This window comes from Pelodiscus sinensis, chromosome 19, assembly GCF_049634645.1.
Source record: "Pelodiscus sinensis isolate JC-2024 chromosome 19, ASM4963464v1, whole genome shotgun sequence".
Taxonomy (NCBI): Eukaryota; Metazoa; Chordata; order Testudines; family Trionychidae; genus Pelodiscus; species Pelodiscus sinensis.
In genome coordinates this window covers 3,425,683-3,452,307 of record NC_134729.1, presented here as the reverse complement: position 1 = coordinate 3,452,307, position 26,625 = coordinate 3,425,683, and the positions used below count along the sequence as shown (strand labels likewise).

The 26,625-nt window shown below is 70.2% G+C and overlaps 1 protein-coding gene across 1 annotated transcript; it reads right to left on the bottom strand.

Annotated features, from left to right (window-relative positions):
• Positions 1-101: 101 nt before the first annotated feature.
• On the bottom strand, positions 102-25,490 carry MYO1A (myosin IA). Its single transcript, XM_075901825.1, is given in 32 exon segments — positions 102-511; positions 977-1,104; positions 1,450-1,602; positions 2,257-2,389; positions 2,523-2,629; positions 3,296-3,430; positions 4,099-4,173; positions 4,683-4,769; positions 6,254-6,340; positions 6,989-7,075; positions 7,446-7,514; positions 7,933-8,082; positions 8,605-8,698; positions 9,017-9,217; positions 9,619-9,845; positions 10,185-10,385; positions 11,974-12,036; positions 12,610-12,714; positions 13,560-13,625; positions 13,931-14,017; positions 14,312-14,430; positions 14,639-14,786; positions 15,499-15,602; positions 15,829-15,927; positions 17,381-17,444; positions 19,335-19,381; positions 19,630-19,645; positions 19,647-19,735; positions 20,994-21,088; positions 22,385-22,500; positions 22,746-22,895; positions 25,249-25,490. Coding segments are annotated over 31 exon segments (3,399 nt in total). The 5' UTR covers positions 22,869-22,895; positions 25,249-25,490; the 3' UTR covers positions 102-387.
• Between the last annotated feature and the right edge of the window lie 1,135 nt (positions 25,491-26,625).

Genomic DNA, 26,625 nt, shown 5'->3' with positions numbered 1-26,625 from the left:
TTTCACCGATTGCTGCCCGAGAGCCGGGAACCGGCCTCGTGCAAGAGCCATTCCCCCTCCTCGTGCAAAGGCCAGCCCCCCCTCCTCGTGCAAAGGCCATTCCCCCCCTCCTCGTGCGAAGGCCAGCCCCCCCTCCTCGTGCAAAGGCCATTTCTCCCCCCGCCCCCGGGCACGGAAAGAGAAGAGTTTTTGCCGGCCGGCAGGCTGCCTGGGTTGGCAGGGAGCGGAGCGGAAGGAGAAAGGTCCGTGCCCCAGCTGGATCATACCCTCCTGGGCCCTCAAGTGCCACGTCCCGCCAGGTTCTCCGCGGCTGGCTCGTGGCACGGTGGCTGCCCAGCCCAGGCTGGGGGCAGGCGGCCCGCACTCCTGCCAACCTGTCCGCCCGCCTCAGTGGACCAGAACCTCCATGCGCTGGCTGCCTTTCTTCTTGCACACGGGCGCCGCCCCTTCCTTCTTGGTCGTCTCCACCACGCGGATGGCGACGCTGCTCTTGTTGAGCTGCGTGGAGAACCTGCAGGGACCCCCCCCCCCAGCAGTATGAGCTCAGCAACAGGCCTGTCCCTGGCGTGGTTCCCCCTGTCTCCTCCCTAGGCAGGTGGGATGCACAGCCTACCGCCCCCTGCTGGGGAAAAGCCAGAGCTGCACGTGCCACTGGGCTGAGGCTCAGAGCCCTGCCCGCCTAGGATTGCCAGCAGTATGGATGGGACCCTGCTTGGGCCAACCACGGGATTCGAACACATGTCCCTTAGCGCTAGAAGCCTCCAACCCACCGGAGCTAGAAGATTGGGTCCCTCAGCCGGCAGCAGTAGTAGCCTCTTATCCCCTTCCACGCCAGCCACCAGGGGGCGACAGAGACCACCACGCTCCTAGGGCAGGTGACACGCATGCCTATCGGCCCAATCAGAAGTCTCCTCTTCCCCCCTCCGCCCAGCACAGGCTCCGCCCACCCACCGCTCCAGCCAATCCCCGCCCTTACTCGTCAGCCACTTTCAGGTCGAGCGCCTTGGCGGTGCTCTCCAGCATCGTCTGGTGGAGCTTGGTAACGAGTTCGATGAGGTGGTCGCTGACGAGGAGGAAGTCCCCCTTGGTTCCCACCGTGGAGATCTAAGGGAGGGGGGCAAACACAGGGACAGCCCCGCCCACATCAGCTGGTTGGAGGGGGGGCGGGGTCTCTGCCCACAGGGGGACCCGCGAGCCCTGGGAGGATGGGGCAGGGCAGCGACCACATGGTGCATGGGCGGGTCCCCCTCCGCCCGCGGTGAGGCGCAAAGCCTTCTGGGAACGCAGCCCAGAGTTCCTGGCAGTGTGCCACCAGGAGGGGGGGTGGACGTGTCCAGCTCACCCCCCCCCCCCAGGACAATCCCTCCCCCGGGTACCCTGGGGCCAGCCCCTCGTTCCTGCAGGGCGGGAAGCAGGTTCCAGCAGGCCGGGGCGGGCCCGGGGCCGCACCTCGCTGAGGTGCAAGACGAAGAAGCCGTCGGAGAAGCGGGTGACCGAGACGCTCCGGATGTCGCTCAGGCTCACGACCGTCTTGGGCTGGGCGGCCTTGGGGTCGGCCAGGATGACGTGCTCCTTGGTGAGCAGGAGCAGTCGAGGAACCATCTGCAAAGGAGGCCGCAGGAGGGTGAGGGGAGGCTGCCAGACGCGTGGGGGGAGGGGGGTCAGGCCAGTCCCGCCCCCCCCCCCCAGCCCACGTGATCCCCAGCAGGGCCAAGGCAGCAAGTCCCGGGAGAGTCACCAACACAGGGTGAGCTCCGGGCGCTTGGCTCGGGGCTCCGGTCCAGTCCTGTCTGTCCCACCCCCTCTGGCCCAGCCGGCTTCCCACGCACCATCCGTGCCCCCGGCTCCATCTCCCCCCCTTGCCAGGAGGTTGCCGTTCGGCGGGACCCCGAGCAGCATGGCCTAGAGGGCAGCGCCCGAAGACCTAGGCTCTGTCGCCAGCTCTGGCAAGTCCCTGTCCCGCTCTGTGCCTCAGTTTCCCTCCCCCTAGAAAAGGGGGCGGATGATCCTGACCTGCCGTGGGGCACATGCAGGTGACGAGCGCTAGGATCTATGCTCCCCCTGCCCGGAGAGGGGGACGGGGACCCGCCAGGCCTGGGGGCACCGGGGCGGATTGGGGGCCAGCGGAGCATGGTGCCGGGGAGGATGGCAGGACGCCAGGAGCCTGCAGCAGCTGGACTCCCAGCCCAGACGAGAGAGGGGCTGGTTTCCATCTGGGGGCGCTGTGCCCAGAGTCGGGGGGGGGGGGCGGCCCACCTTGCCGTTGGCCCGGTTGACTTTCTGCACGGTGTCGGCCAGGACCAGTTTGCCCTTGGCCGCGGCCTGGAGTGCCTTGTACTTGGGGTTCTTCTGGAGCCCCAGGTATTCGCCCTGGAACGGCTGCTGGATGCTGGAAGAAACCAAGCGGAACCCGTGAGCTGCCCAGCTGCCCGCCCCCTGCTTTAAATCAAGTGCAGGAGTCATGCTGCCCCGCCCCCCCCCAGGGAGCCCCGCCCCCCGGGAAGCCCCGCCCCCCTGCTCACCTCTTGGCATACAGGGTCTTCTTGCCTTTGAAGAGCTCGCTGGCACACAGCTTGTCCTGCAGCTGGGCCTTCCGCTGCGGCGTCAGCTGGTCCCGGTACTTCTTACACTGCGCGCGGCGGGGAGAGGCGGGTCGGGACCAGAACCGGGCACAGGGGCTGCCCCCCCACCCCCGGCCCCCAGGGAAGCCAGTAACCGGCACGATGCACATGGCCACCCAGCGGTCACGCCAGGGCCGCTCCCGGGGCAGAGAGAAGCTGGCCCAGGGCCCAGGGAAAGGCAGCAGCCCCCTGAAAACCCAGAAGGAGGAAGGGCGGCGAGTGACATCGCCCGATTGATTGCGCCTGCCGCTGCAATGCAGCCACTTCTGGAAGGGAACGTGGCAGCGGACCCACCGCCATGCAGCCAGCTCTGCCACGCAGCCGCTCGAGAGCTGGGGCAGAGGGGAGCAGCTCCCCCAGCACCGCCCTGCAGCCATCTCTTGGCTGGGAGGCTCTGGAGGTTGCTTCCGAGCCTGGCCCTGAAATGCAGCCACCTCTAGGGTGGCCGAGGAAAAGCCGCATGGCAACACGGCAGACGTGTGAGGCCGGGGAAGTCAGAAGAGGGGTACCGCGCTGCGGGGCAACGAGGGAATGGAGGGAGGTGGGATGTAGCTATGGAGGGGGGATCTCAGGTGTGGAGCCTCTCCCCGTGGTGGCAGAAGTGGGATATTTCTCTGGCCAAAAGCAGCCAGGGCTGGGCCCCTCCTCTGACAGGAGCCGTGCGGAGCTCTGACCTTCCAGCAGTAGAATATTTTCTTCAGCTCCTCGTTGGTGTTTGCCAGGAACTTGTAGGGAGCGGCAGGCCAGCTGCGGTCAGACACTGCCAGGGGGGGCAGGCCGGTCCTCAGCCCCACAAAAAACTTCTGCAACTTGGGGCGGCAGGGAGCAGAGAGCAGGGGGTGAAAGGGCCGGAGGAAGAGGCGCCGGGGCGGGGAGGCTCTCAAGGGCTGGATGAGAGCCAGCGCCCCTTAGAGGGGACAGGCCCCACGGCCCATTCCCTGCCCCCCCCCCAGACCTACCCAGAACCTGCCGTGGGGCTGGATGGGAGCCAGCGCCCCCTAGAGGGGACAGGCCCCACGGCCCATTCCCTGCCCCCCCCCCAGACCTACCCAGAACCTGCCATGGGGCTGGATGGGAGCCAGCGCCCCCTAGAGGGGCCAGGCCCCACGGCCCATTCCCTGCAACCCTGAGCCAGTGTTTCTCAAGCAGGGATCTGGGAGTCCCTGGGGGACCGTGAGCCCGTTTCAGGGGCCGCCAAGCAGGGCCAGTATCAGACTTGCTGGGGTCCAGGGCAGAAAACCAAAACTTCCCTGGGTGGGGCAGAACCCCGCCCCACAGGGCTGAACCCTGAACAATGCAGCTTCATGGGGCCCCAGGGGCGATATGCCGAAAGCCAGTCACTGCGGCACAGCTGTGCTGGGGATGGGGGGGGGGGTTACAGTGCATTGGGGGGCTCGGAAAGAAACAGGCTTTGAACTGCAGCCTGAAGCCGACCCCTTCCACCCGGCCCTTCCCACCCTGCCCGGCCCCAACTCACCAGTCTCCGGTAGATGAAATTGGCCAGCCGGATGGATGCCCCGGAGCGGAAATATTTCTTGTATTCCTTCCGCGTCTGCAAAGAGAGAGGGCCCCGTGAGCGGGAGGGCGGGGGCGGGAGTCGGGGAAAGCGACAAAGGGGCCCTGCTGCTCTCCTGCCCTACCCCACTTGCTTTTCTCGTGGACGCACCTGCTCTGCTGTGTGTCAAAGCCCCTGTACTGCTCTCAGCCTGGGGAGATTCTCTCAGCGGTGCATCCTACCTGACTGCCCCAGCCCTTCTTGGACGGTGGAGCGGGGCAGGGAGTGGAGAAGCTGCCCCAACCCGAAGGGGCCAGGGCGAAGAGCCAGGACAGAACCAGGATAGTGCAAGAGAGGCAGGGGCAGGAGACCAGCTGGCAGGGAAAGGGGGCAGGTGGCAGGCCCGGTCTCACGGGCCACGCATGCTCCGAGCTAGGCACTGGGTGCCCGACGGCCACAGCAGACACTAAGCAGGCAAAGGGGCAAGCAGGCAGAGGCTGAGCAGACGCCCTGGTACGGAGAGCCCCGGGCGTCGGGCGCGTGGCCGGTGCCCGGGCTGCCGTTACCTTGTACCCTTTCCAGTAGGCGGAAATGGTAGCCGAGGCCTGATGGCAGCGTCTCTCCTGCTTCAGCTCCCGCAGAAGCCGGCGAGACTGCGGGAGGGAAGGGCGAGAGATCAGAGCCCCGCAGGCGCCCGGAGGAGGTGGCAGAGCAGGAGGAAGGACAGAGACACAGAGGGGACGTCTAGACTACAGGTTTTGTTGACAGACACTGTCGACAAAGAGCATCTAGTTCAGTGGTTCCCAAACTTTCTGGCATCACGCCCCCCTTTTCGATTTTTGAAAAAACCCTCCTGCCTCCTTCCAAATAGCAGCCAAACTTGTTGAGCAAAAACCCCCCAAAAACACGAAAAAAGGAACTGAACAGGGTAGCAAAACTTGATTGGGGGCGGGGGGCGAGGCTGCCTTGCACCCCCCCTGGAATTTCTTCACACCGTGGAAGCAAAGGGATCCGTATGTAGCCCTGGGGTGGCCCGTGAGCCTAGGCAGACTAAGCAGTCGCCTAGGGCGCCGCCAGCCCAGGGCGCCCGATAATGACGTCATGGCCATTGACGGCCGATCAGGCGGGGCCACCGATCGCGCCTTCCGCCTGGGGCGCCATCTGCCGCAGCCGGCCTCGGGCCGCTCTTGATGCAGCCATTAGTGAGTTTGGTTAGCCTGACTCACGCTAACTCTGAGACCTCACAACGCGAGAGCTATGGCAGGCGCTGTTTTCGCCTCTCGCCTCTCCTTCGTGCTTGAGATAAGGACAGAATGCTGACTCTAGTGAAGACTTGAGGTAAGGTGGCATCCGAAGGGAATTGTTATGGGAAGGGGAATAATTGTGTATTGTTCTTCTATAGAACGGACAGTATATATATTGTATCCGAGGGGTCGCCGTGTTCGTCTGAATCTGCAAAAGCGGCGAGTCCTGTGGCGCCTTATAGACTAACTGAAGTGTAGGAGCATGAGCTTTCGTGGGCAAAGACCCACTTCGTCAGATGCATGCACTTTGGTTAGTCTATAAGGTGCCACAGGACTCCTCGCCGCTCTTGCAGTATATACATTGCCTTCTAATTGTTTTGTATTTGACGAGCGGCATAGCAGCCGCTTCTCCCCTTGCAATATTGCTCCAATACACTGTCTCTGACTACTTGTTGCTCACAAACGCAGAGTGAAGGCTTGTTTTTCCTCCCACGATGTCCCCCCCCAGAGGGGTGCACCCCACCAGTTTGGGAATCCATGATCTAAACTACATCCAGTTCTGTCGACAAAGCCAGCCGCGTTGTCGACATGACAGTGTGGACGCAAAGGACAGCGTAGAGGCGATACCTCAATCAACAAAAGACGTTATTCCCGTAGAATGAGGTTTACTGCTGTTGACAAAACTACCCAGTTCGCTTGACATTATGGTGACAGAACTCGGCGGTAGTGTAGTTTTGTTGACAAAACCCTGTAGTCTAGACATACCCAGGGTGCCCGATGGCCCCCATGGACACCGAGCGGGCCAGTGGGCAAGCGGGCAGAGGCTGAGCAGACGCCCTGGTACGGAGAGCCCTGGGCGTCGGGCGCGTGGCCGGTGCCCGGGCTGCCGTTACCTTGTACCCTTTCCAGTAGGCGGAAATGGTAGCCGAGGCCTGATGGCAGCGTCTCTCCTGCTTCAGCTCCCGCAGAAGCCGGCGAGACTGCGGGAGGGAAGGGCGAGAGATCAGAGCCCCATGGGCGCCTGGAGGAGGTGGCAGAGCAGGAGGAAGGACAGAGACACAGAGGGGACGTCTAGACTACAGGTTTTGTTGACAGACACTGTCGACAAAGCTTCCGTCGACAAAGAGCATCTAGTTCAGTGGTTCCCAAACTTTCTGGCATCACGCCCCCCCCCTTGCAATATTGAACTGGCATCACGCCCCCCAGCAGCTTCTCCCCTTGCAATATTGTCCCCCCCCCCCCAGAGGGGTGCACCCCCCCAGTTTGGGAATCCATGATCTAAACTACATCCAGTTCTGTCGACAAACCAGCCGCGTTGTCGACATGACAGTGTGGACGCAAAGGACAGCGTAGAGGCGATACCTCTATCGACAAAAGACGTTATTCCTCGTAGAATGAGGTTTACCGCCGTCGACAGAACTGCTGCGTTCGCTCGACGTTATGGCGACAGAACTCGGCGGTATGTAGTTTTGTCGACAAAACCCTGCAGTCTAGACATACCCACTGGCCTGCTCAGTGTCCATGGGGGCCATCGGGCACCCTGGGCAAGCGGGCAGAGGCTGAGCGGACGCCCTGGTACGGGGAGCCCCGGGCGTCGGGCGCGTGGCCGGTGCCCGGGCTGCCGTTACCTTGTACCCTTTCCAGTAGGCGGAAATGGTAGCCGAGGCCTGATGGCAGCGTCTATCATGTTTCAGCTCCCGCAGAAGCCGGCGAGACTGCGGGGAGGGAAGGGCGAGAGATCAGAGCCCCGCGGGCGCCCAGAGGAGGCGGCAGAGCAGGAGGAGGAAGGACAGAGACACAGAGAGACGGCCTCCAGCGCCCCTGCCCCGGGAGGAGAGACGCAGGCAAGCAGAGGTCCTATAGGGGCGCTGTGCTGCAGTGGGGCTCTCCTTGTCTCTGGTGCCAGTCTGCACCCTTCCAGTCCTGTCTCAGGCCCCTGCCCCCCACCCCGGGCCTGGCCAGCAGCACCAAGCACCGTGTCCCGTGTCGGATCCCCAGCGAACGTTTCGGCCACACAGCTGAGCCACCTGGTGGTGCCTTCCCCCCCAAGTGTGTCTGCTGCAGGGGGGGCTGCCCCCTCCTCACCTTCCACCCCCGGGCGTAAGCCTGGATCAGTAGCGCCGACCTCTTCATCTGCACATAGCGATTCTTTTGCTGCAGAGGGGAGAGTGCGGGGATGAGACGCCAGCCAGGGACCGGCCCTGCAGAGCTTTCCCCGGATCCTGTCCTGGGGGGTCCAACATCCCCAGGGGCCCGCCTGGCGCAGCCCTGCCTCCGAACACAGGGCAGGAGGGGACCTGTGTCCTGTTCTCAGCTCAGCCGCGGACCGGGGGGCCCAGTGGCCGACCCGCCGTGGGGCAGGTCCTGGCTCGGGTCCCACCCCTGCGTCCGCGCAGCGCTAGGCGCACCGGGGCCTGGCAGGGCTTGGAAACACCTCACGGGTTCCCCCAAACTCGCAGCAGCCTGAGTGAGCCCCCCCCCCCCCCGGCTCACCCAGGGGCCCCGATCCAGAGCCAGAGGGAGGGGGGAGGCCAAGGAAAAGGGGGGGCAAACGGGGGCGGGGGGAGGTTACCGCGTGTCCCCGGAACCAGGCCGAGATCACAATCTGGCTCTTGCGCATCAGCTGGTACTGGGTGCGGCACCGCCAGCCGCGATAGGCCGCCTGGATCAGGGCGGCCAGTTCAGAGATGCGCTGCCGGCGCCGGTCCTCCAGGTCGAAGAGCTGTGGGGGGGGCGGGGGGGGGGACACATCGGGAGGTCAGAGACAGGCTGGGAGCCAAAACTGCCCCCCCCAGCGCATTAACCCTTTGGGCACTGCCCACCCCCAGACAAGACCCCGTTCGGCTTCCGGCTTCCCTGGCGGGGGTCTCGGCCACGTTGGGATTAGGGTCCCCCCCGAGGCTTCCCCCTGGCCCAGCCCAGTCGTGGGACGCCGGCTGGAAGGACATAGGAGGGAGGGGATCCTGTGCTGGGTTGGGGGGGAATCTGGGAGCCCCACGGCTTCCCAGGCAAGGGGGCAGGAGGTGGCACTGGCAGCGAGACGGGGCAGCCAGCGGAGGGGACGATGGCGGCTTGGGGGCACTGCCCCTCCCACCTGGCACCCCCAGAATGTCCCAGGATCAGGCCGTTCCACTGCCGCTCCCCGCGGGGGGGGTGATATCCCCGTACAACCCCTCCCCTGGCTTGGATGAGCCCATTCCCCTAGCTCCCCCCGCCCCCCCGCCCCGGGCCAGTGGGGACTCACAGTGCGCGGGGTGCGGATGAAGATCTTGGTGTGCCCGTAGGCCAGCTCCGTCGGGGGCACGGGCAAGCTGGCCAGCAGGGCCTCGACACCCGCCCTGTGCCAGACACCAGGGTCAGGCGGGGGGCTCCAGGCTCCCCCCTGCAGGCAACCGCCAGGGGGAAGCACCAGCCCCCCGGACAAACACCCCATTGCAGGGACAGGGGCGGGTCAGGCCTGGGCGCCCCGGCCAAGGTGGCTCAGCCAGACACTGCTATGCCCTCCGGGCCCTGCCAGCCCCTCTGGTCCTTCCAGCCCCACAACCCCCCCCAGCTCCCCTTCTCAGCATCTCCCCGCTGGTGACATCCTCCCCCTCCCAGGCTGCCAGCAGGGTGCTCCCTGCAACCCCCTCCCCAGACCCTTTGCCCCCCCTTACCTGGCACCCCCCTTCCAATGGGGCCAGGTCTGTTTGCACAGCATCTTGTATCGCTGCAGGCAGGGGTCGTAGGCCTGCCGGTAGGCGTAGCCGGCCCGCCGCACCCGCACGTTCTCCAGCAGCCCCAGGTACCGGACCTGCATCTGGACCAGCACGTCCGTGAACTCACCCGGCACCTTGTTGTCGTTGGGCTTGATGCACCTGGGCCGCGGAGGGGAGGAGGTCAGAGATGGCTCCGCGGTGAGCGTCAAAGCCCCTGCACTGCTCAGAGCGTGGGGAGATTCAGCCTCATGTGTCAACCCTCCCTATGGAGCTGGGAGAGTCTCCCCTTATGCGGCTGTGTTTCATAGCCCCTATACTGCTCACAGCCCGGGGAGATTCTCTCCTCACTCCCCTGTATGTCAAAGAGAACCCTCCACTACTAACAGCAGAGGGAATTTCTCCCCTTGCTCTGACAGGCAACGGAGTCTCTTCACAGACGGGAGAGAGTCACGCCTTGCTCCACTGTGTGTCAAAGCCCCCACACTGCTCACAATCAGGGAGATTCTCCCCCAGTGCCTGGGTTTGAGAGCAGCAGGCACGGAGGCCCCGGCCCTGCCTACCTGATGTAGTTGGGGTTCTTGGCGTACAGGTTCTTCATGAGGGTCGTAACGGAGGCCTTGAACTGGGAGCCGGCGGTGGGGGGGCGCCGGAGGGAGGCTTTTTGGGGGTCCCCTTCGGGAAAGAGGGAGCGCAGCAATGGGTGCTGAGCTTTCCACATGGCCTGCGAGAGGTCGCGGAACAGCAAGTCGTTGTTCTTCTCCACGAACTCCGACACGTTGTAGGTCACCTGTGGGGATGGAGCCAGGGCATCGCTGAAAGGGGGCTCCCCTGCCTCCGGATCCCCAGGCAGAGTCCTGGCTCCTTGCCCCCTCTCTAACCACTAGACTCCACTCTCCTCCCAGAGCTGTGAAGAGAGCCGAGGAGTCCTGGCTCCCGCTCCCCCGTCTAACCACTAGCCCCCACTGCCCTTCCGAGCCAGGAGCTCCCTTCTCCAACCCCTGGCGGCTACAAAGCCCCACCCCAAGGCCAGGCAGCCTGCCCCCCAGCCTGAGCAGTGCATGCTGGGAGCTCGGAGAGCGGGGGGGGGCATGAACCCCCCCAGGGATGTAGCCCGAGCCCCGCCCACCTTGCCGGCGTAGTGGTGGATGCGGAAGCAGGTGCTGGGCAGGCTGGCGTCCATGATGCGCCGGGCGCTCTGGGTCTCCCGGCTCTCGTAGTGCTCGTGCTGGGCGAAGCGCTGGTTGAGCTTGGCCAGGACGGTCTGGTCGGTCACCGGGCCGGGGCGCAGGCATTCCTCGTCCAGCAGCGCCAGGAACCCCCTCGCGCTCTGCGCGGAGCCCGCCGTCACTGCCCCCGCCCCACGGCCCCGCCAGCCCCGCCAGCGCCCCCACCCCGCCCCGCCCCACGGCCCCGCCAGTGCCCCTCAGTTCCGCCCCACGGCCCCGCCAGTGCCCCCGCCCCGCCCCATGGCCCTGCCCCTCAGCCCCGCCCCACGGCCCTGCCCCAAGCGCCCCTCACCCCCACCCCACGGCCCTGCCCCCCAGCCCCACCAGTGTCCCTCAGCCCCGCCCCACAGCCCTGCCCCCCAGCCCCGCCAGTGCCCCCACCCCGCCCCACGGCCCCGCCAGTGCCCCTGCCAGTGCCCCTGCCAGTGCCCCCCAGCCCCGCCAGTGCCCCCCAGCCCCGCCCCACGGCCCTGCCCCCCAGCCCCACCAGTGTCCCTCAGCCCCGCCCCACGGCCCCGCCAGCCCCACCAGTGCCCCCACCCCGCCCCACGGCCCCGCCAGTGCCCCCGCCAGTGCCCCTCAGCTCCACCCCACGGCCCTGCCCCCCAGCCCCGCCAATGCCCCTCAGCCCCGCCCCACAGCCCTGCCCCCCAGCCCCGCCAGTGCCCCCACCCCGCCCCACGGCCCCGCCAGTGCCCCCGCCAGTGCCCCTCAGCTCCACCCCACGGCCCTGCCCCCCAGCCCCGCCAATGCCCCTCAGCCCCGCCAGTGCCCCTCAACCCCGCCCCACGGCCCTGCCCCCCAGCGCCCCTCACCCCCACCCCACGGCCCTGCCCCCCCAGCCCCACCAGTGCCCCTCAGCTCCGCCCCACGGCCCTGCCCCCCAGCCCCACCAGTGCCCCTCAGCCCCGCCACACGGCCCTGCCCCCCAGCACCCCTCACCTCCACCCCACGGCCCTGCCCCCCAGCCCCGCCAGTGCCCCTCAGCCCTGCCACCCAGCACCCCTCACCTCCACCCCACGGCCCTGCCCCCCAGCCCCACCAGTGCCCCTCAGCCCCGCCCCACGGCTCTGCCCCCCAGCGCCCCTCACCCCCACCCCACGGCCCTGCCCCCCAGCCCCACCAGTGCCCCTCAGCCCCGCCCCGCCAGTGCCAGCCCTGCCAGTGCCCCTCACCCCGCCCCACGGCTCTGCCAGCCCAGCTCCGCTAGTGCCCCTCATCCCCGCCCCACGGCCCTGCCCCCCAGCCCTGCCAGTGCCCCTCACCCCCGCCCCATGGCCCTGCCCCCAGCCCCACCAGTGCCCCTCATCCCCGCCCCACGGCCCTGCCCCCCAGCCCTGCCAGTGCCCCTCACCCCGCCCCACGGCTCTGCCAGCCCAGCTCCGCTAGTGCCCCTCATCCCCGCCCCATGGCCCTGCCCCCCAGCTCTGCCAGTGCCCCTCACCCCCGCCCCATGGCCCTGCCCCCCAGCCCCACCAGTGCCCCTCATCCCTGCCAGCCCGGCCCCGCCAGTGCCCCTCATCCCCACCCCACGGCCCTGCCGGTGCCCCTCATCCCCACCCTGCAGCCCCTGCCAGCCCAGCCCTGGGCTCCCCAAATCAGCAGTGCCAGTGTTTTTTCCTGACTCCTCTGGCCGGGGCTGGGACCCCCTCGCCCCCAGCCCCCCCCTCGCCTCTAACAGCAACTCACGTCCTCGATCAGGTTGCAGATGATGCTGTTGTCGAAGAAGTCCACCGGTGTCCACTGGATGCCCTGCGAGGAGACCGGCCGTGGGACCCACACAGGCCTGGCCAGCTGGGGGCCTCGTGGGCTTTCAGGGGCTCCCGGGGGCTGAACCCCCAGGCCTGGCCTGGCACTTCCATCCAGGCTGCAAAGCCCGGCTCGTTGGGGGGGGATGACCGGGCTGGAACCCGATCCCCGTCCCAGCGCACGGGGCCTGGCTGGGTTAACTGGCCCGGTGGCAGAGCCCCACAGAGCAGCAGCCCCCGCGTGGGTCTGAGCCAGTGTCCCAGGACTGCGCCGCCCCACACAGTCCCCGGCGCCCGCCCCCTGCGCCCTCGGGGGTCCAGCCCCCAGCTCGGGGCCCGGACGGGAACAGGACGTCCGGCTGCAGGGACTTTGCACCTGTTTGTTCCAACCTTCCTGTTATGGCGCCGCCGGAGCAGCTGGTGCACGGGGCGGGGGGGGGGGGGGGCCTGGAAATGATGTAACCCCCCCCCCCCCGCCCCCCGCCGAGGCGGTTTAGCTCCTAGGCCTGGAACTCCAGGTTGCTTGGCCGCCCGCCCCCCGGAGCCCAGCGGGGCAGGACGAGGGGCCCGGCCGCACCTCCCGCACGTATTCCTCCTGCTCCTCCTTCAGCGTCAGCAGGATGAAGCCCTGTTGCAGCTTCTCGTTGCAGTAGTTGATGACGAACTGCTCGAAGCTGTTGTCCTGGGCGGGGGGAGAAGGCGGGTTGGCCCCGGGCTCCCCACAGAAGGGAAGCGGGACGAGGGTTTGGGGCCACGGTCCCTGCCCCCCACCCCCCGCCAGGGGCTGCTCTAGGCAGGAGGGCACCATGCCCAGGAAACCGAGAGGAGGGCAAGCTCCCACCCCCTGCCTGCCCTGCCGGGCCCCTCGCTCCTGCCCCGCAGCCCCTGTCCCCCAGCCCTGCCGGGCCCCTCGCTCCCACCCCACAGCCCCTGCCCCCCCAGCCCTGCCGGGCCCCTCGCTCCCGCCCCACAGCCCCTGCCCCCCAACCCTGCCGGGCCCCTCGCCCCCCCCAACCCTGCCGGGCCCCTCGCTCCCACCCCACAGCCCCTGCCCCCCCAGCCCTGCCGGGCCCCTCGCTCCCGCCCCACAGCCCCTGCCCCACAGCCCTGCCGGGCCCCTCGCTCCCACCCCCCAGCCCTGCCGGGCCCCTCGCTCCCGCCCCACAGCCCCTGCCCCCCCAACCCTGCCAGGCCCCTCGCTCCCGCCCCACAGCCCCTGCCCCCCAACCCTGCCGGGCCCCTCGCCCCCCCAACCCTGCCGGGCCCCTCGCTCCCGCCCCACAGCCCCTACCCCCCGCAACTCTGCCGGGCCCCTCGCTCCCGCCCCACAGCCCCTGCCCACCCCGACCCCCCCCAACCCTGCTGGGCCCCTCACTCCCGCCCTGCAACCCCTGCCCCCCCAGCCCTGCCGGGCCCCTTGCTCCTGCCCCGCAGCCCCTGCCCCCCAGCCCTGGGCTCCCCGGTTGCCTGCAGCCCCAGTTGGGGGGGGGGGGGGGGAGGCAGAGACCTGCCCTCGCCAGCACTAACCTTGAAAATCTCGAAGCCGTAAATGTCCAGAACTCCCATCACTTTCTTCTGCTCGCTGGAGTTGACCTGGGCAAGGGGGGGCTTGTTACCCGGGGACTCGCTGTGCCCCGAGGGCCCGGCCTGGGGCAGGGATCGGGAGGCGGGGGGGGGGGGCTGCCAGTGGATGGGACAACATGGGAAGCTCCAGCAAAGCCCATCGGGGAGGGTGGGGGCAGGGCTCAGGGTGATGTGAGGGGCTGGCAGAAGAGGGCGGGGAAAGGGGGGAGGAGAGCAGGATACCCGAGCCCCGGCCCACCCCTCCCATGCGGAGCGGCTCCGGAGCCTCTGCCAGGCCGGCTCGTGCGCCCGGGGGCGGGCTCCGGCGCACCCACCTTGATGCTCTGGTTGATGCGGTTCACCAGCCAGTCGAAGAGGCGGCCGTAGATGTTCTTCGCCAGGGCGTCCCGCCCGTAGCAGCCCTGGGGGCAGAAGCAGAGGGGCTGGAGGCTGCGCAGGGGACGGGGGGGCCCTGGGGATTTCAGCGCCCAGCTGGGGAACGGGGCGAGGTCGGGGAGAGACCCCCCCATGCCCGGCGCGTCCAGCTGGGCACCAGGAGCTGCGCCCGCCTGGGACGGCCTTGGCGCGAGGGGGCTAGTCGCTGGAGCGGGCGGCCAGGTGCGGGGGGGCTGACGGAGACACCCGCCCGCGCAAAGGGAGGGCATCTCGGCTTGGGCCTGCGGGCGCGCCTCCCCCCTCCCCGCCCCCGCGCTCACCTGGGCGATGCTCAGGGCCGTCACCACCTTCTCCCTCTTGGCCTCCACGGTGCGGAAACACAGGGCCCGCTCCAGGACGCTGTCCTCCAGGCCAATCAGCTGGCAGATCTCCTGCACCGCTGGGGGGAGAGGCCGGGTTAGCCCAGAAGGGGGGCTGGGCTGCAGGGGGGGGCACCCTGGGGCCAGGAGGGGAGGGCACACCCCGGCGAGGGACCTCCGAAAGGCTGTGCCCCGAATGGGGGGCTCTGGGGGGGGGGGGGGAATCAGGCTGGCAGCAGGATGCCGGGGTGCAGGGCCCCCCCCCCAACCCGCAGGCCCCCGCCTGACCTCGGGTGTCCTGCAGGCCGCAGGACTCCATCCCGCTGGCCTGGAACTGGCCGCCCAGCTGCACGTTGCCCAGCTTGAGCACGACGGCCGTCACCTCCAGCAGCGCCCGCTCCTCGGCCGCCGAGAACCCGATGACACGCATGGCGGCCTGCCAGGGAGACAGCCGTGTCAGGCACCAGGGCGGGGCCGGGCGCCTGGGGGGGGGAGCAGTTTGGGGAACTGCACGCGGGGGAAACGCTTTGTGGGTTTCACTGAATACTGGGGGGGGGGGGTGCCTCAGTTTCCCCTCTGTGTTCCTGAGGCATCGAGGGGTGGGACCAGGGTGTGATTTTGCAGCGACCCCATGGGGCAGGCGGGGCGCCGACAGGCTGCCTGGGCGCACAGAAGGGCCGGCGCTCTGCAGCCTGGCACCGGAGGGCAGGGTCCCTCCTCTGCAAGGAGCCAGCCGGGTGCTGGAGAACGGGGAGCAGGGACCTGCTGGCCGAGGACAGAGGCAGCCCGGAGGCCGGGCGGGGGGAGTGTGGCCGGGTGGCTCTGGGCCCGGGGGGCCCGGTGAGGACTTTGCCCAGGGTTCCTGCTGTCTGTGCTGGGCTCCCACCGGCTCCCTCCTGGGAATCCCGGCTGGTCCGGGGGCGTCAGGCTCCCCAGGGGGCTCACGGGGCACCCAGGGGGCTGAACGCCAGAGCCCTGCGAGGAGGCTGCTGCACCGGGGCCCTTCCTGGCTTCATCCGGAGCCCCGGCTCCGGGACAGGGGGTGCTGGGGCAGGGTTGGGCTCCGGGGGGACAGATCAGGAACCTGCATGGGGGGCAGGTTCAGAGGGTGCCCGTGGGGTGCCGGACAAACCGTCCCCCGCCCGGACCTGGATGGCTCGGAAGTTGGCCGCGTCGTCCACCCCCGGCAGCCTGGGGTCCTCCCGGCCGAGGTAGCCGTAGCGCTTGCAGTCCCGCTCCAGCTTCAGCTCTCCTGCGGGGGACAGGCCGCGGCTCAGAGCAGGCCCCCCGCCCAGCCCAGCTGGCGGGACGGGCGCCCAGGCCTGAGGGGCGAAGGGAGGCTCCGGGGGCCACATACCCCCCCCAGCCCGGCCTGCTTGACTGGGCCCAACCCCCCCAGCCCAGGGGGGCCCGGCCCAACCCCCGTCCGCACCTCCCAGCCCTCGTCCCTGCCCCCCGCCCGGGGGTCCCCGCCGTACTCAGGAGCTGGTCGGATCCCCCGGCCAGGAGCTGGTAGAAGATGTGGAAATTCCTCTCCCCTCGGACGGGTCTCACCACGCGGGACTTCTCCAGCAGGTCTGTGGGGAGACGGGGCGGGTTCGGGGGTCCTGTGCTCGGAGAGGAGGGGACCAGAGCCCAGGGCGGCGGCAGGCGGGGCGGGTGCTGGGTGCTTGGGGACCTCGCGGGGGCAGAATCGGTGCCCTAGGGGGGCTCCTGGTGGGGAGGGGGGATCGGTGCCCAGGAGTCGCTGGGGGAGAGGCTGGGCCCCGCAGGGGTTCTTGGCATGGCGCTTGAGCCTGCCAGGGGCTGCGTCCCTGTGTCCGGCTGCCCACGGGCCGCGGGCAGGGGGGCTGGGTCCCTGTGTCCGGCTGCCCGCGGGGAGGGGGGCTGGGTCCGTGTGTCCGGCTGCCCACGGGCCGTGGGGAGGGGGGCTGGGTCCCTGTGTCCGGCTGCCCACGGGCCGCGGGGAGGGGGGCTGCGTCCCTGTGTCCGGCTGCCCACGGGCCGTGGGGAGGGGGGCTGGGTCCCTGTATCCGGCTGCCCACGGGCCGCGGGGAGGGGGGCTGGGTCCCTGTGTCCGGCTGCCCACGGGCCGTGGGGAGGGGGGCTGGGTCCCTGTGTCCGGCTGCCCACAGGCCGCGGGGAGGGGGGCTGGGTCCGTGTGTCCGGCTGCCCACGGGCCGCGGGGAGGGGGGCTGGGTCCGTGTGTCCGGCTGCCCACGGGCCGTGGGGAGGGGGGCTGGGTCCGTGTGTCCGGCTGCCCACGGGCCGTGGGGAGGGGGGCTGGGTCCCTGGGTCCGGCTGCCCATGGGCCGCGGGGAGGGGGCTGGGTCCCTGTGTCCGGCTGCCCACGGGCCGTGGGGAGGGGGGCTGGGTCCCTGTGTCCGGCTGCCCACGGGCCGCGGGGAGGGGGGCTGGGTCCGTGTGTCCGGCTGCCCACGGGCCGCGGGTAGGGGGGCTGGGTCCCTGTGTCCGGCTGCCCACAGGCCGCGGGGAGGGGGGCTGGGTCCGTGTGTCCGGCTGCCCACGGGCCGCGGGGAGGGGGGCTGGGTCCCTGGGTCCGGCTGCCCACGGGCCGCGGAGAGGGGGGCTGGGTCCCTGTGTCCGGCTGCCCACGGGCCGCGGGGAGGGGGGCTGGGTCCCTGGGTCCGGCTGCCCATGGGCCGCGGGGAGGGGGGCTGGGTCCCTGTGTCCGGCTGCCCACGGGCCGCGGGTAGGGGGGCTGGGTCCCTGTGTCCGGCTGCCCACGGGCCGCGGGCAGGGGGGCTGGGTCCCTGTGTCCGGCTGCCCACGGGCCGCGGGCAGGGGGGCTGGGTCCCTGTGTCCGGCTGCCTGCGGGCAGGGGGGCTGGGTCCCTGTGTCCGGCTGCCCACGGGCCGCGGGGAGGGGGGCTGGGTCCCTGGGTCCGGCTGCCCACGGGCCGCGGGGAGGGGGGCTGGGTCCCTGGGTCCGGCTGCCCACGGGCCGCGGGGAGGGGGGCTGGGTCCGTGGGTCCGGCTGCCCGCGGGGAGGGGGGCTGGGGGCACTTACAGTTGGTGATGACGCCGCCCAGGGGTTCGCCCTTGAAGTCAAACTCCACGTCCATGTACTTGCCCTGAGGGAGGCAGAGACCCATAAGTTGTGGGGTAGGGCAGGATGTGGGGACGTTGCGGGGGATGCAAGGGGGAGGGGGAGGTTGCGGGGACAGGAGTCGCAGAGCGGGGGAGGGGTGTGATGGGGCAGGAGACACTGGGGGGCAGGAGTCAGGAGGGGGAGGGAAATGCTGGGAGGACAGGAGTAGCGAGGGTGGGGGAAGGGTATGCTGGGGGGCAGGAGTGAAAGGGCCGGGGACACCGGGAGGCTGTGTTGAGGGGGAGGGGGCTGATAGAGGGACAGGAATCAGTGGGCCGAGGGATACTGGGGGGGGGGGGTGAGCCAAGGAGGGTCCTGGGGGGTGTGAGCCGAGGGGGCAGTAGCCATGGGGCTGGGGAGCATGAGCCAAGGGGGGTATCTGGGGGTGTGAGCTGAGGGGGGTTCTGGCAGGGGCATTAACCATGGGGCCGGAGGGGCACTGGGGGGGGGGTGAGCCGAGGGGGGTATCCGGAGGTGTGAGTTGAGGAGGGTTCTGGGGAGGGAGCAGAAGGGGCAGTAGCCATGGGGCCGGGGGCGCTGGGGGGGGTGAGCCGAGGGGGCAGTAGCCATGGGGCCGGGTGGCGCTGGGGGGGTGAGCCGAGGGGGCAGTAGCCATGGGGCCGGGTGGCACTGGGGGGGTGAGCCGAGGGGGCAGTAGCCATGGGGCCGGGGGGCACTGGGGGGGGTGAGCCGAGGGGGCAGTAGCCATGGGGCCGGGGGGCGCTGGGGGGGGTGAGCCGAGGGGGCAGTAGCCATGGGGCCGGGTGGCGCTGGGGGGGTGAGCCGAGGGGGCAGTAGCCATGGGGCCGGGGGGCACTGGGGGGGGTGAGCCGAGGGGGCAGTAGCCATGGGGCCGGGGGGCGCTGGGGGGGGTGAGCCGAGGGGACAGTAGCCATGAGGCCGGGGGGCGCTGCGGGGGGGTGAGCCGAGGGGGCAGTAGCCATGGGGCCGGGGGGGCGCTGCGGGGGGGTGAGCCGAGGGGGCAGTAGCCATGGGGCCGGGGGGCGCTGCGGGGGGGTGAGCCGAGGGGGCAGTAGCCATGGGGCCGGGGGGCGCTGCGGGGGGGTGAGCCGAGGGGGCAGTAGCCATGGGGCCGGGGGGCACTGGGGGGGGTGAGCCGAGGGGGCAGTAGCCATGGGGCCGGGGGGCGCTGGGGGGGGGTGAGCCGAGGGGGCAGTAGCCATGGGGCCGGGGGGCGCTGGAGGGGGTGAGCCGAGGGGGCAGTAGCCATGGGGCCGGGGGGCGCTGGGGGGGGTGAGCCGAGGGGGCAGTAGCCATGGGGCCGGGGGGCGCTGGGGGGGGTGAGCCGAGGGGGCAGTAGCCATGGGGCCGGGGGGCGCTGGGGGGGGTGAGCCGAGGGGGCAGTAGCCATGGGGCCGGGGGGCGCTGGGGGGGGTGAGCCGAGGGGGCAGTAGCCATGGGGCCGGGGGGCGCTGGGGGGGGTGAGCCGAGGGGGCAGTAGCCATGGGGCCGGGGGGCGCTGGGGGGGGTGAGCCGAGGGGGCAGTAGCCATGGGGCCGGGGGGCGCTGGGGGGGGTGAGCCGAGGGGGCAGTAGCCATGGGGCCGGGGGGCGCTGGGGGGGTGAGCCGAGGGGGCAGTAGCCATGGGGCCGGGGGGCGCTGGGGGGGGTGAGCCGAGGGGGCAGTAGCCATGGGGCCGGGGGGCGCTGGGGGGGGTGAGCCGAGGGGCAGTAGCCATGGGGCCGGGGGGGCGCTGGGGGGGGGGGGCAGTAGCCATGGGGCCGGGGGGCGCTGGGGGGGGTGAGCCGAGGGGGCAGTAGCCATGGGGCCGGGGGGCGCTGGGGGGGGTGAGCCGAGGGGGCAGTAGCCATGGGGCCGGGGGGCGCTGGGGGGGGGGGGCCGACCCACTCACGAATCTGGAGGAGTTGTCATTGCGGATGGTCTTGGCGTTGCCGAAGGCTGCAACGAGAACGGGGGGGGGGGGGGTCGTTATTGGAACCGTCCGTGGGTTTGCCCCCCCCCATGGCAGTGCAGCCCCTTGGGGGCGTGGCCACAGGCAGCCGTGGGGCACTGCCGGGCTCGGGCCTGGCGCGAGGGGGGCTCAGATGAACTCGGCCGGGGCGGGCAGCCGGGAGCCCCGTTGCAGGTTTCAGGAGCCCCCCCAGGCCCGGCCAGGCCGCGGTGGGGGAACCGGGGGGGGGACCCACCTTCCAGCACCGGGTTTGGATTTCAGCAGCTGCTCCTTCACCTGGTTCACTTGCTCCCCCTTCCCGCACACGGCCGCCACGTAGGACATCACCTGCTTGCTGGCCTCTGCCGGGACAAGCTGCCTGCTGCAGGGGCCGACTCCACCGGGCACCCCCAGGACCGGTCTGAGGCCCCTGCCCCCTGCCCAGCACCCGGCCCCTGCTCCCTGGGGCCTTACCATCCCTGCTACCCGCCCCCGCCAGGCCCTGCCCCACCAGACCCCCTGCAGCCCCCAGCCCCGCCCCGCCAGGCCCCCGCCCCACCAGACCCCCTGCAGCCCCCAGCCCCGCCCCCGCCAGGCCCCCGCCCCACCGGACCCCCTGCAGCCCCCAGCCCCGCCCCCGCCAGGCCCTGCCCCACCAGACCCCCTGCAGCCCCCAGCCCCGCCCCCGCCAGGCCCCTGCCCCACCGGACCCCCTGCAGCCCCCAGCCCCGCCCCCGCCAGGCCCTGCCCCACCAGACCCCCTGCAGCCCCCAGCCCCGCCCCCGCCAGGCCCCCGCCCCACCGGACCCCCTGCAGCCCCAGCCCCGCCCCCGCCAGGCCCCCGCCCCACCGGACCCCCTGCAGCCCCCAGCCCCGCCCCCGCCAGGCCCCCGCCCCACCGGACCCCCTGCAGCCCCCAGCCCCGCCCCCGCCAGGCCCCCGCCCCACCGGACCCCCTGCAGCCCCCAGCCCCGCCCCCGCCAGGCCCCCGCCCCACCGGACCCCCTGCAGCCCCCAGCCCCGCCCCCGCCAGGCCCCCGCCCCACCGGACCCCCTGCAGCCCCCAGCCCCGCCCCCGCCAGGCCCCCGCCCCACCGGACCCCCCTGCAGCCCCCAGCCCCGCCCCCGCCAGGCCCCCGCCCCACCGGACCCCCCTGCAGCCCCCAGCCCCGCCCCCGCCAGGCCCCCGCCCCACCGGACCCCCCTGCAGCCCCCAGCCCCGCCCCCGCCAGGCCCCCGCCCCACCAGATCCCCTGCAGCCCCCAGCCCCGCCCCCGCCAGGCCCCCGCCCCACCAGACCCCCTGCAGCCCCCAGCCCCGCCCCCCGCCCCACCAGATCCTCTGCAGCCCCCGCCAGGCCCCCGCCCCACCAGACCCCCTGCAGCCCCCAGCCCCGCCCCCGCCAGGCCCCTGCCCCACCAGATCCCCTGCAGCCCCCGCCAGGCCCCCGCCCCACCGGACCCCCTGCAGCCCCTGCCAGGCCCCTGCCCCACCGGACCTCCCTGCAGCCCCCAGCCCCGCCCCCGCCTGACCCCCGTCCCACCAGACCCCCCTGCATCCCCCAGCCCTGCCCCCGCCCGCCCCCACCAGACCTCCCCCTCCCCAGCATCCCCTCCTCACCCGTCTTGCCGGCGCCGCTCTCGCCCGTGATCAGGACGCACTGGTCCCTGTCGCCGTCCCGCAGGGAGCGGTAGGCATCGTCCGCAATCGCGTAGCTACAGGGGGTCAGCCGGGAGGGAAGAGACGGGGGCTAGACAGGGACCAATTCCCGCCCCACTGCCAAGCCCAGCTGCAGGCCTGGCCTCAGGGTCTCGGGTGAATCCCAGGGCTGGGCTGGCAGGGGCTGTGGGGCAGGAGCAAGAGGCACCGGCAGGGCTGGGGGTTCAGGGCGGGGGGGCAGGGCTGGAGTGAGGGGCACCGGCAGGGCTGGGGGGTCAGGGCTGGAGTGAGGGGCACCGGCAGGGCTGGGGGGTCGGGGTGGGGGGGCAGGGCTGGAGTGAGGGGCACCGGCAGGGCTGGGGGGTCGGGGCGGGGGGGGGCAGGGCTGGAGTGAGGGGCACCGGCAGGGCTGGGGGGTCAGGGCGGGGGGGGGGCAGGGCTGGAGTGAGGGTTACCGGCAGGGCTGGGGGGTCAGGGCGGGGGGGGGGCAGGGCTGGAGTGAGGGTTACCGGCAGGGCTGGGGGGTCGGGGCGGGGGGGGCAGGGCTGGAGTGAGGGGCACCGGCAGGGCTGGGGGGTCAGGGCGGGGGGGGGCAGGGCTGGAGTGAGGGTTACCGGCAGGGCTGGGGGGTCGGGGCGGGGGGGGCAGGGCTGGAGTGAGGGGCACCGGCAGGGCTGGGGGGTCAGGGCGGGGGGGGGGCAGGGCTGGAGTGAGGGGCACCGGCAGGGCTGGGGGGTCAGGGCGGGGGGGGAGGGCTGCAGGGGGGACTGAGGGGTCCCGTGTCACACGGTGCTTGTGCCTGCAGGACACTGTTCGTGGACTCACCAGCCCTGCCCCCCAACAAGCCAACGCTCCTGCGAGCCGCCCCGACTCCGCGGCTCTGACCCCCACCGATCTGAGCCTGTTACCTGCCAGCCCCCCACGGCCTCCCGCCCCACCGGGACAGCCCGGGCTGGGACCTGCCTCGCCGTCAGCCCCCGGTAGAGTCGCTGAGCAAGAGCCCAGGCCCCGACTTGGGACCCCATTTGCTCCAGAGTGGCCACGTTTAGGGGCTTTCGGTCCCTGCCAACCAGGGGGCAGGTGGGAACCAGCGCCCCTTAGGGGGACAGGCCCTGCCCCCCAAGCCAACCAGTCCCCTGCCCTGGGCATGGATGGGAGCCTCTGCCCCCCGTGCCAGCCAGCCCCACATCCTAAGATCACAATGGAGCTGGCGCCCCCTAGCTGGGACAGGCCCCTGCCCCATTCCCTGCCCCCCAAGCCAACCAGTCTCCTGCCCCACCCCCTGCCCCATCCCCTGGCTCCCCCGTGCCGGGGGCGGGGGAGGACAGTTGGCCCAGCAAAGGCCCACTCACATGTGCGGCTTGACGGCGAAGAAGTTGCAGTTGCGGTACTCCTCCACCACCTGCGGGGAGTAGATGGGCAGGGGGGCGTAGGGGTTCACGGAGATCACCACGTTCCCGATGTACGTCTGCGGAGGGGGCACAGAGGCCGTGAGTGCGGGGGAGGGGGGGCGTGCACACCCCTGGGGGGGAGGGGAGAGGATCCAGGCCATGGGAGCAAGCAGGGAGAGGCTGGGTCCGGCCCCCCGCCTGCATCGGGGCTCCCCTCCTCCCCAGCGAACCGGGACCGGCCCCAGGCCAGAGTGCACCAGTCCCTCCCGGGTCCAGCCTCCTGGGGTCCCCAGTGCCCCCCCGGGCAGCCCCCGACACCCACGTAGATCTCCTGGTGCTGGAACCGCTCCTTGAGGTTCTGCAGCAGCGACTCCTCCGACAGGGGGTCCAGCAGCACCAGGTCCCCCACCCCGACGGTGTCCAGCAGGGAGGGGTTGGCTTCCATGGCCCCAGCAGGGGTGAGGGGCGACTGCTGGAGGGAGAGAAGAGCAATGAGCGGGGGGGGGGGCCCTGTCGCCGAGGGGTGTAATGGGGGGTGCTGCACCCCGTGGATAGAGCGGGGGCACCCCCCCCCGACCCAGACAGTAGCCTCTGCCCCCAGCTGAATCCATCTAGGAGAGTCCAGCTCCCTGGCTCAGCGGGTTAGAGTCCTGGGGGGATGGGCACCAGGACTCTTGGGATCTGTCGCTGGCTCTGGAAAGGGAGTGGGGTCTAGTGGTTAGAGCAGGGGAGACGGGGGCACCAGGACTCTTGGGCTCTGTCTCTAGCATTGGGAAGGGGGTGGGGTCTAGTGGTTAGAGCAGGGGAGGGAAAGCTAGGAGCCAGGACTCCTGGATTCTACCCCTGGCTCTGGGAAGAGAGTGGGGTCTAGTGGTTAGAGCAGGGGAGACGGGGGCACCAGGACTCTTGGGCTCTGTCTCTAGCATTGGGAAGGGGGTGGGGTCTAGTGGTTAGAGCAGGGGAGGGAAAGCTAGGAGCCAGGACTCCTGGATTCTACCCCTGGCTCTGGGAAGAGAGTGGGGTCTAGTGGTTAGAGCAGGGGAGACGGGGGCACCAGGACTCTTGGGCTCTGTCTCTAGCATTGGGAAGGGGGTGGGGTCTAGTGGTTAGAGCAGGGGAGGGAAAGCTAGGAGCCAGGACTCCTGGATTCTACCCCTGGCTCTGGGAAGAGAGTGGGGTCTAGTGGTTAGAGCGGGGCTGGGAGCCAGGCCGGGGATCCTGCATTTCCACGTGGCCGCTGCAGCTGGCTGGGCTCAGCTGAGCAGCCGGGTGCCCCTTTGCCAGCTGCATGGCTGCCCCGTCCCTCGGCAGTGAGGGGTGCTGGCAGGATGCCCCCCCCCCCCCGAACGCCAGGTGCCTCGCTGAGCTGCCCCCAGCGGCTCCTAGGGGAGCAGCAGCTGGAGGGCCCAGAGTCTGTGGCCAGCCGTAAAGGGGAGGGGGGCGCCCCTGGGGCGAGAGGCAGCCGGTGCTGGGGGTGTTCCCAGAAATGAGTCAGGACACCCGGGCTCGCTGCCGCGCAGGGGCCACACAGTGGGTAGGACGCAGGACACCTGGGTTCCCTGTGTGCTCCCCCAGGTCCCTGCTTTTCCAGGCTGCAGCTGAGGCTGGTGGACAGAGGCCGGCGCCCAGGACTGGAAACGGGGGAGGCCCCGCTGCCGGAACGAGATCACAGGGGCAGGTGGGCCTGGCGCCTGAGGGGTTAACGCCCCAGCCGGCCAGGAGTGACTCAGGGCAGGAAGCCCCCGCTGGGGCAGGATGCAGGCCCGGCCAAGAGGAACCAGCTGGGCCATTTGCATGGCTCCTCATGGCGCTTTCCTTGCTGCTTCCTGGGGGGGAAGGGGGGCTCCTCCCAGCAGGAGCCCTATTCTCCCCCCACTCCAGTGCCCCTCTGGCCCCAGCCCTGCAGCTGGCTCGCCAGGGACCCTGCTTTGACCAGGGGGCCAACACTGCCCTGGGAGCCGGGGCGGAGTTCAGGTAAATCTTCGCAGCGGGATCCGGGCTCAGCCCTGGGCCCGCGGGACTCGGCTCCACCTGGCGCCCCCGGGGCCTGCAGCAGCAGCTGGCACAGCCCCACAGGCTCCTGCCTTTGCCTGCTGCTATTTTCAACCCGCCCGGCCCTTTATAGCGGGGCTCAGAATGAGCCAACCTTCACCTTCGCTTTGCGGCCGCACCCCGGACTCTGCCCCGGGCCATAAACCGCAGCAGCGCTTATCAGGCCTGCTGGAGAAAGGTCAGCGCAGGCCCAGGCAGCGGGCAGGGGGGAAGAAAGCAGAGTCAAGGCCAGGGAGGGGTTTGAGGCTGCATGTTTGGGGGGTGCAGTGGAAAGGGGGGGCCCTAAATCCAGGCTCTGGCTTCTCATCATCTCAGCCAAGGAGAGAGTTCCATCTCACTAGACAACCCCTGCCCAGGGCTGGGCCCTCTCCCACCATACGGGGGGCCTGCTGGAAACTACCCCCTCCCCCAGTAGGACAGAATGGGGCACGGGGCCCCCGCACCATGACCCTCAGTGCCTGGCTGCTGGCTCAGTCGGGCCTGCCTGGGTGCAGACGTCTCCCACCGGCCGCTGGCCAGGCTGCAGGGCTGCCTTTCCCCCAGCAGACCGGGGAGGAAAAGGTTCGGTATTCGCCTTGGAAGCTGCGGCCAGCAAGGGCAGGCAATTTCCTCCAGCCGGGAGTTGGCCGGCGGCTCCTTTCGGGAAGAGAGGATGGTCTCGCAGAATCCGCCCTCCAGCTCAGGGCGTTGCTGCCCAGCACGGGCCGGGGGATGCCAGGCAGGCGGGGCAAGGCGCAGAGCGGCTGGGCACAGCCAGCCAGAGCCGGACTCACCTCCCCAGTGACACCACGCTGTTGGCACCTCGGTGTGTCGGGCCGGTTCTGCCGGCTGCTCTGCGGAAGGAGCCGGCTGTGCCACCCTGCCCTGGCTCAGAGGGAGCTGTCCATGGTGTGCCGAGCGCCGAGGCAGGGCCACCCCCTCGCAGCCCTCACCCCACCCACTTCCTGGCAGGCTGTGAGGCGGGGCAGCCTCTGGCACCGCAGGACTCTCCGGTTCTTTATTAGCATGCTAGCCCGGGCGCTCTCTGCCTATAGGCAAAACACACTGCTGAGTAGGGCACCTGAAAATTTGGGGCACCGCTGGGTCTTAATGCCCCCCCCCCCCGCCTCTTCCTCTCCCTGGCTCCGTAACAAAGCCTGCCAGAGCCCTTAGCAGAACTTCGACCCGGTGAAAGAGCCATTTGGTGCTAATGCAGCCCCCGCTCTCGAGTGTCTGTTGCTGAATTGACTGTTAGTCGATAGCACTTTAGTATAAACTTCGCTTTACAACTATTTCATCCGTGTGCGGCTGCAGATTATAAAATTACAGGTCAAAAAAATCATCGCGCCGCCGCCGCCACCCGGCTGCCATCAGGTATAGGGGCGGCCGTGTGGTAGTACGGCCTAGTACCCCACCAATGGGAAGGACAGTCCTGCCCCTAGCGAAGCTCCCCCCCCTCCAGCCTAGGCGCTGTACAAATGCACAGCCCAAAGAGTCTGTCTGACTAGCCCAAGGGAGGGTCTCCCCCTCACAGCAGGGGAAACTGAGGCACGTTTCACAGCAGGGGAAACTGAGGCAGAGTCAGTGACTTACTCAAGGGCACTTGCGTAGGCAGTAGCAGAGTGGGGGATCAAAGCCAGGTCTCTCCTGCTCCCTGGCCACTGTTTTACCCACATGCCCCCCACCGTCCGCCCCCTGGAAACGAGAACCGCAGCAAGGCAGGTTTTACGAGCCCTGGGGAAACGGAGCCACAACCCACTCGTGTGACACAGCCAAGGGCACCGGGGGAAGCCAGTAGCGCCGGGGCTAAGGTTCCACTGCCTGGCTAATCGGCTGCCAACACAAGAGGGGGGTGTGATCTGGCAGAGGAGCCTCGCTCGCCAGCCTGTGCCCCACAAGCCCTAGAGGGGAGGGCTGCCCGGCGTGGCTGATGGCGGTGACTGTGCCTCTCTCCAAGAGCGGGGGCTGGGCTGGCACAAAGTACACACAGGAACACCGGCAGCTCCCCTATCCCTGCTCCCGCCCGCACCTCGGACAGACTGCTCTGTTCCCTGCCCGCAGCGAGCCGGGACGGGGAGTACGGCGCTCAGCCCCGCAAGTGGGTCAGCGCGTTCTCTGACCTCCCCCCGGCTCGCTAACGAAGCCCCAGCAAGGCCAGTAACGAGGACAGA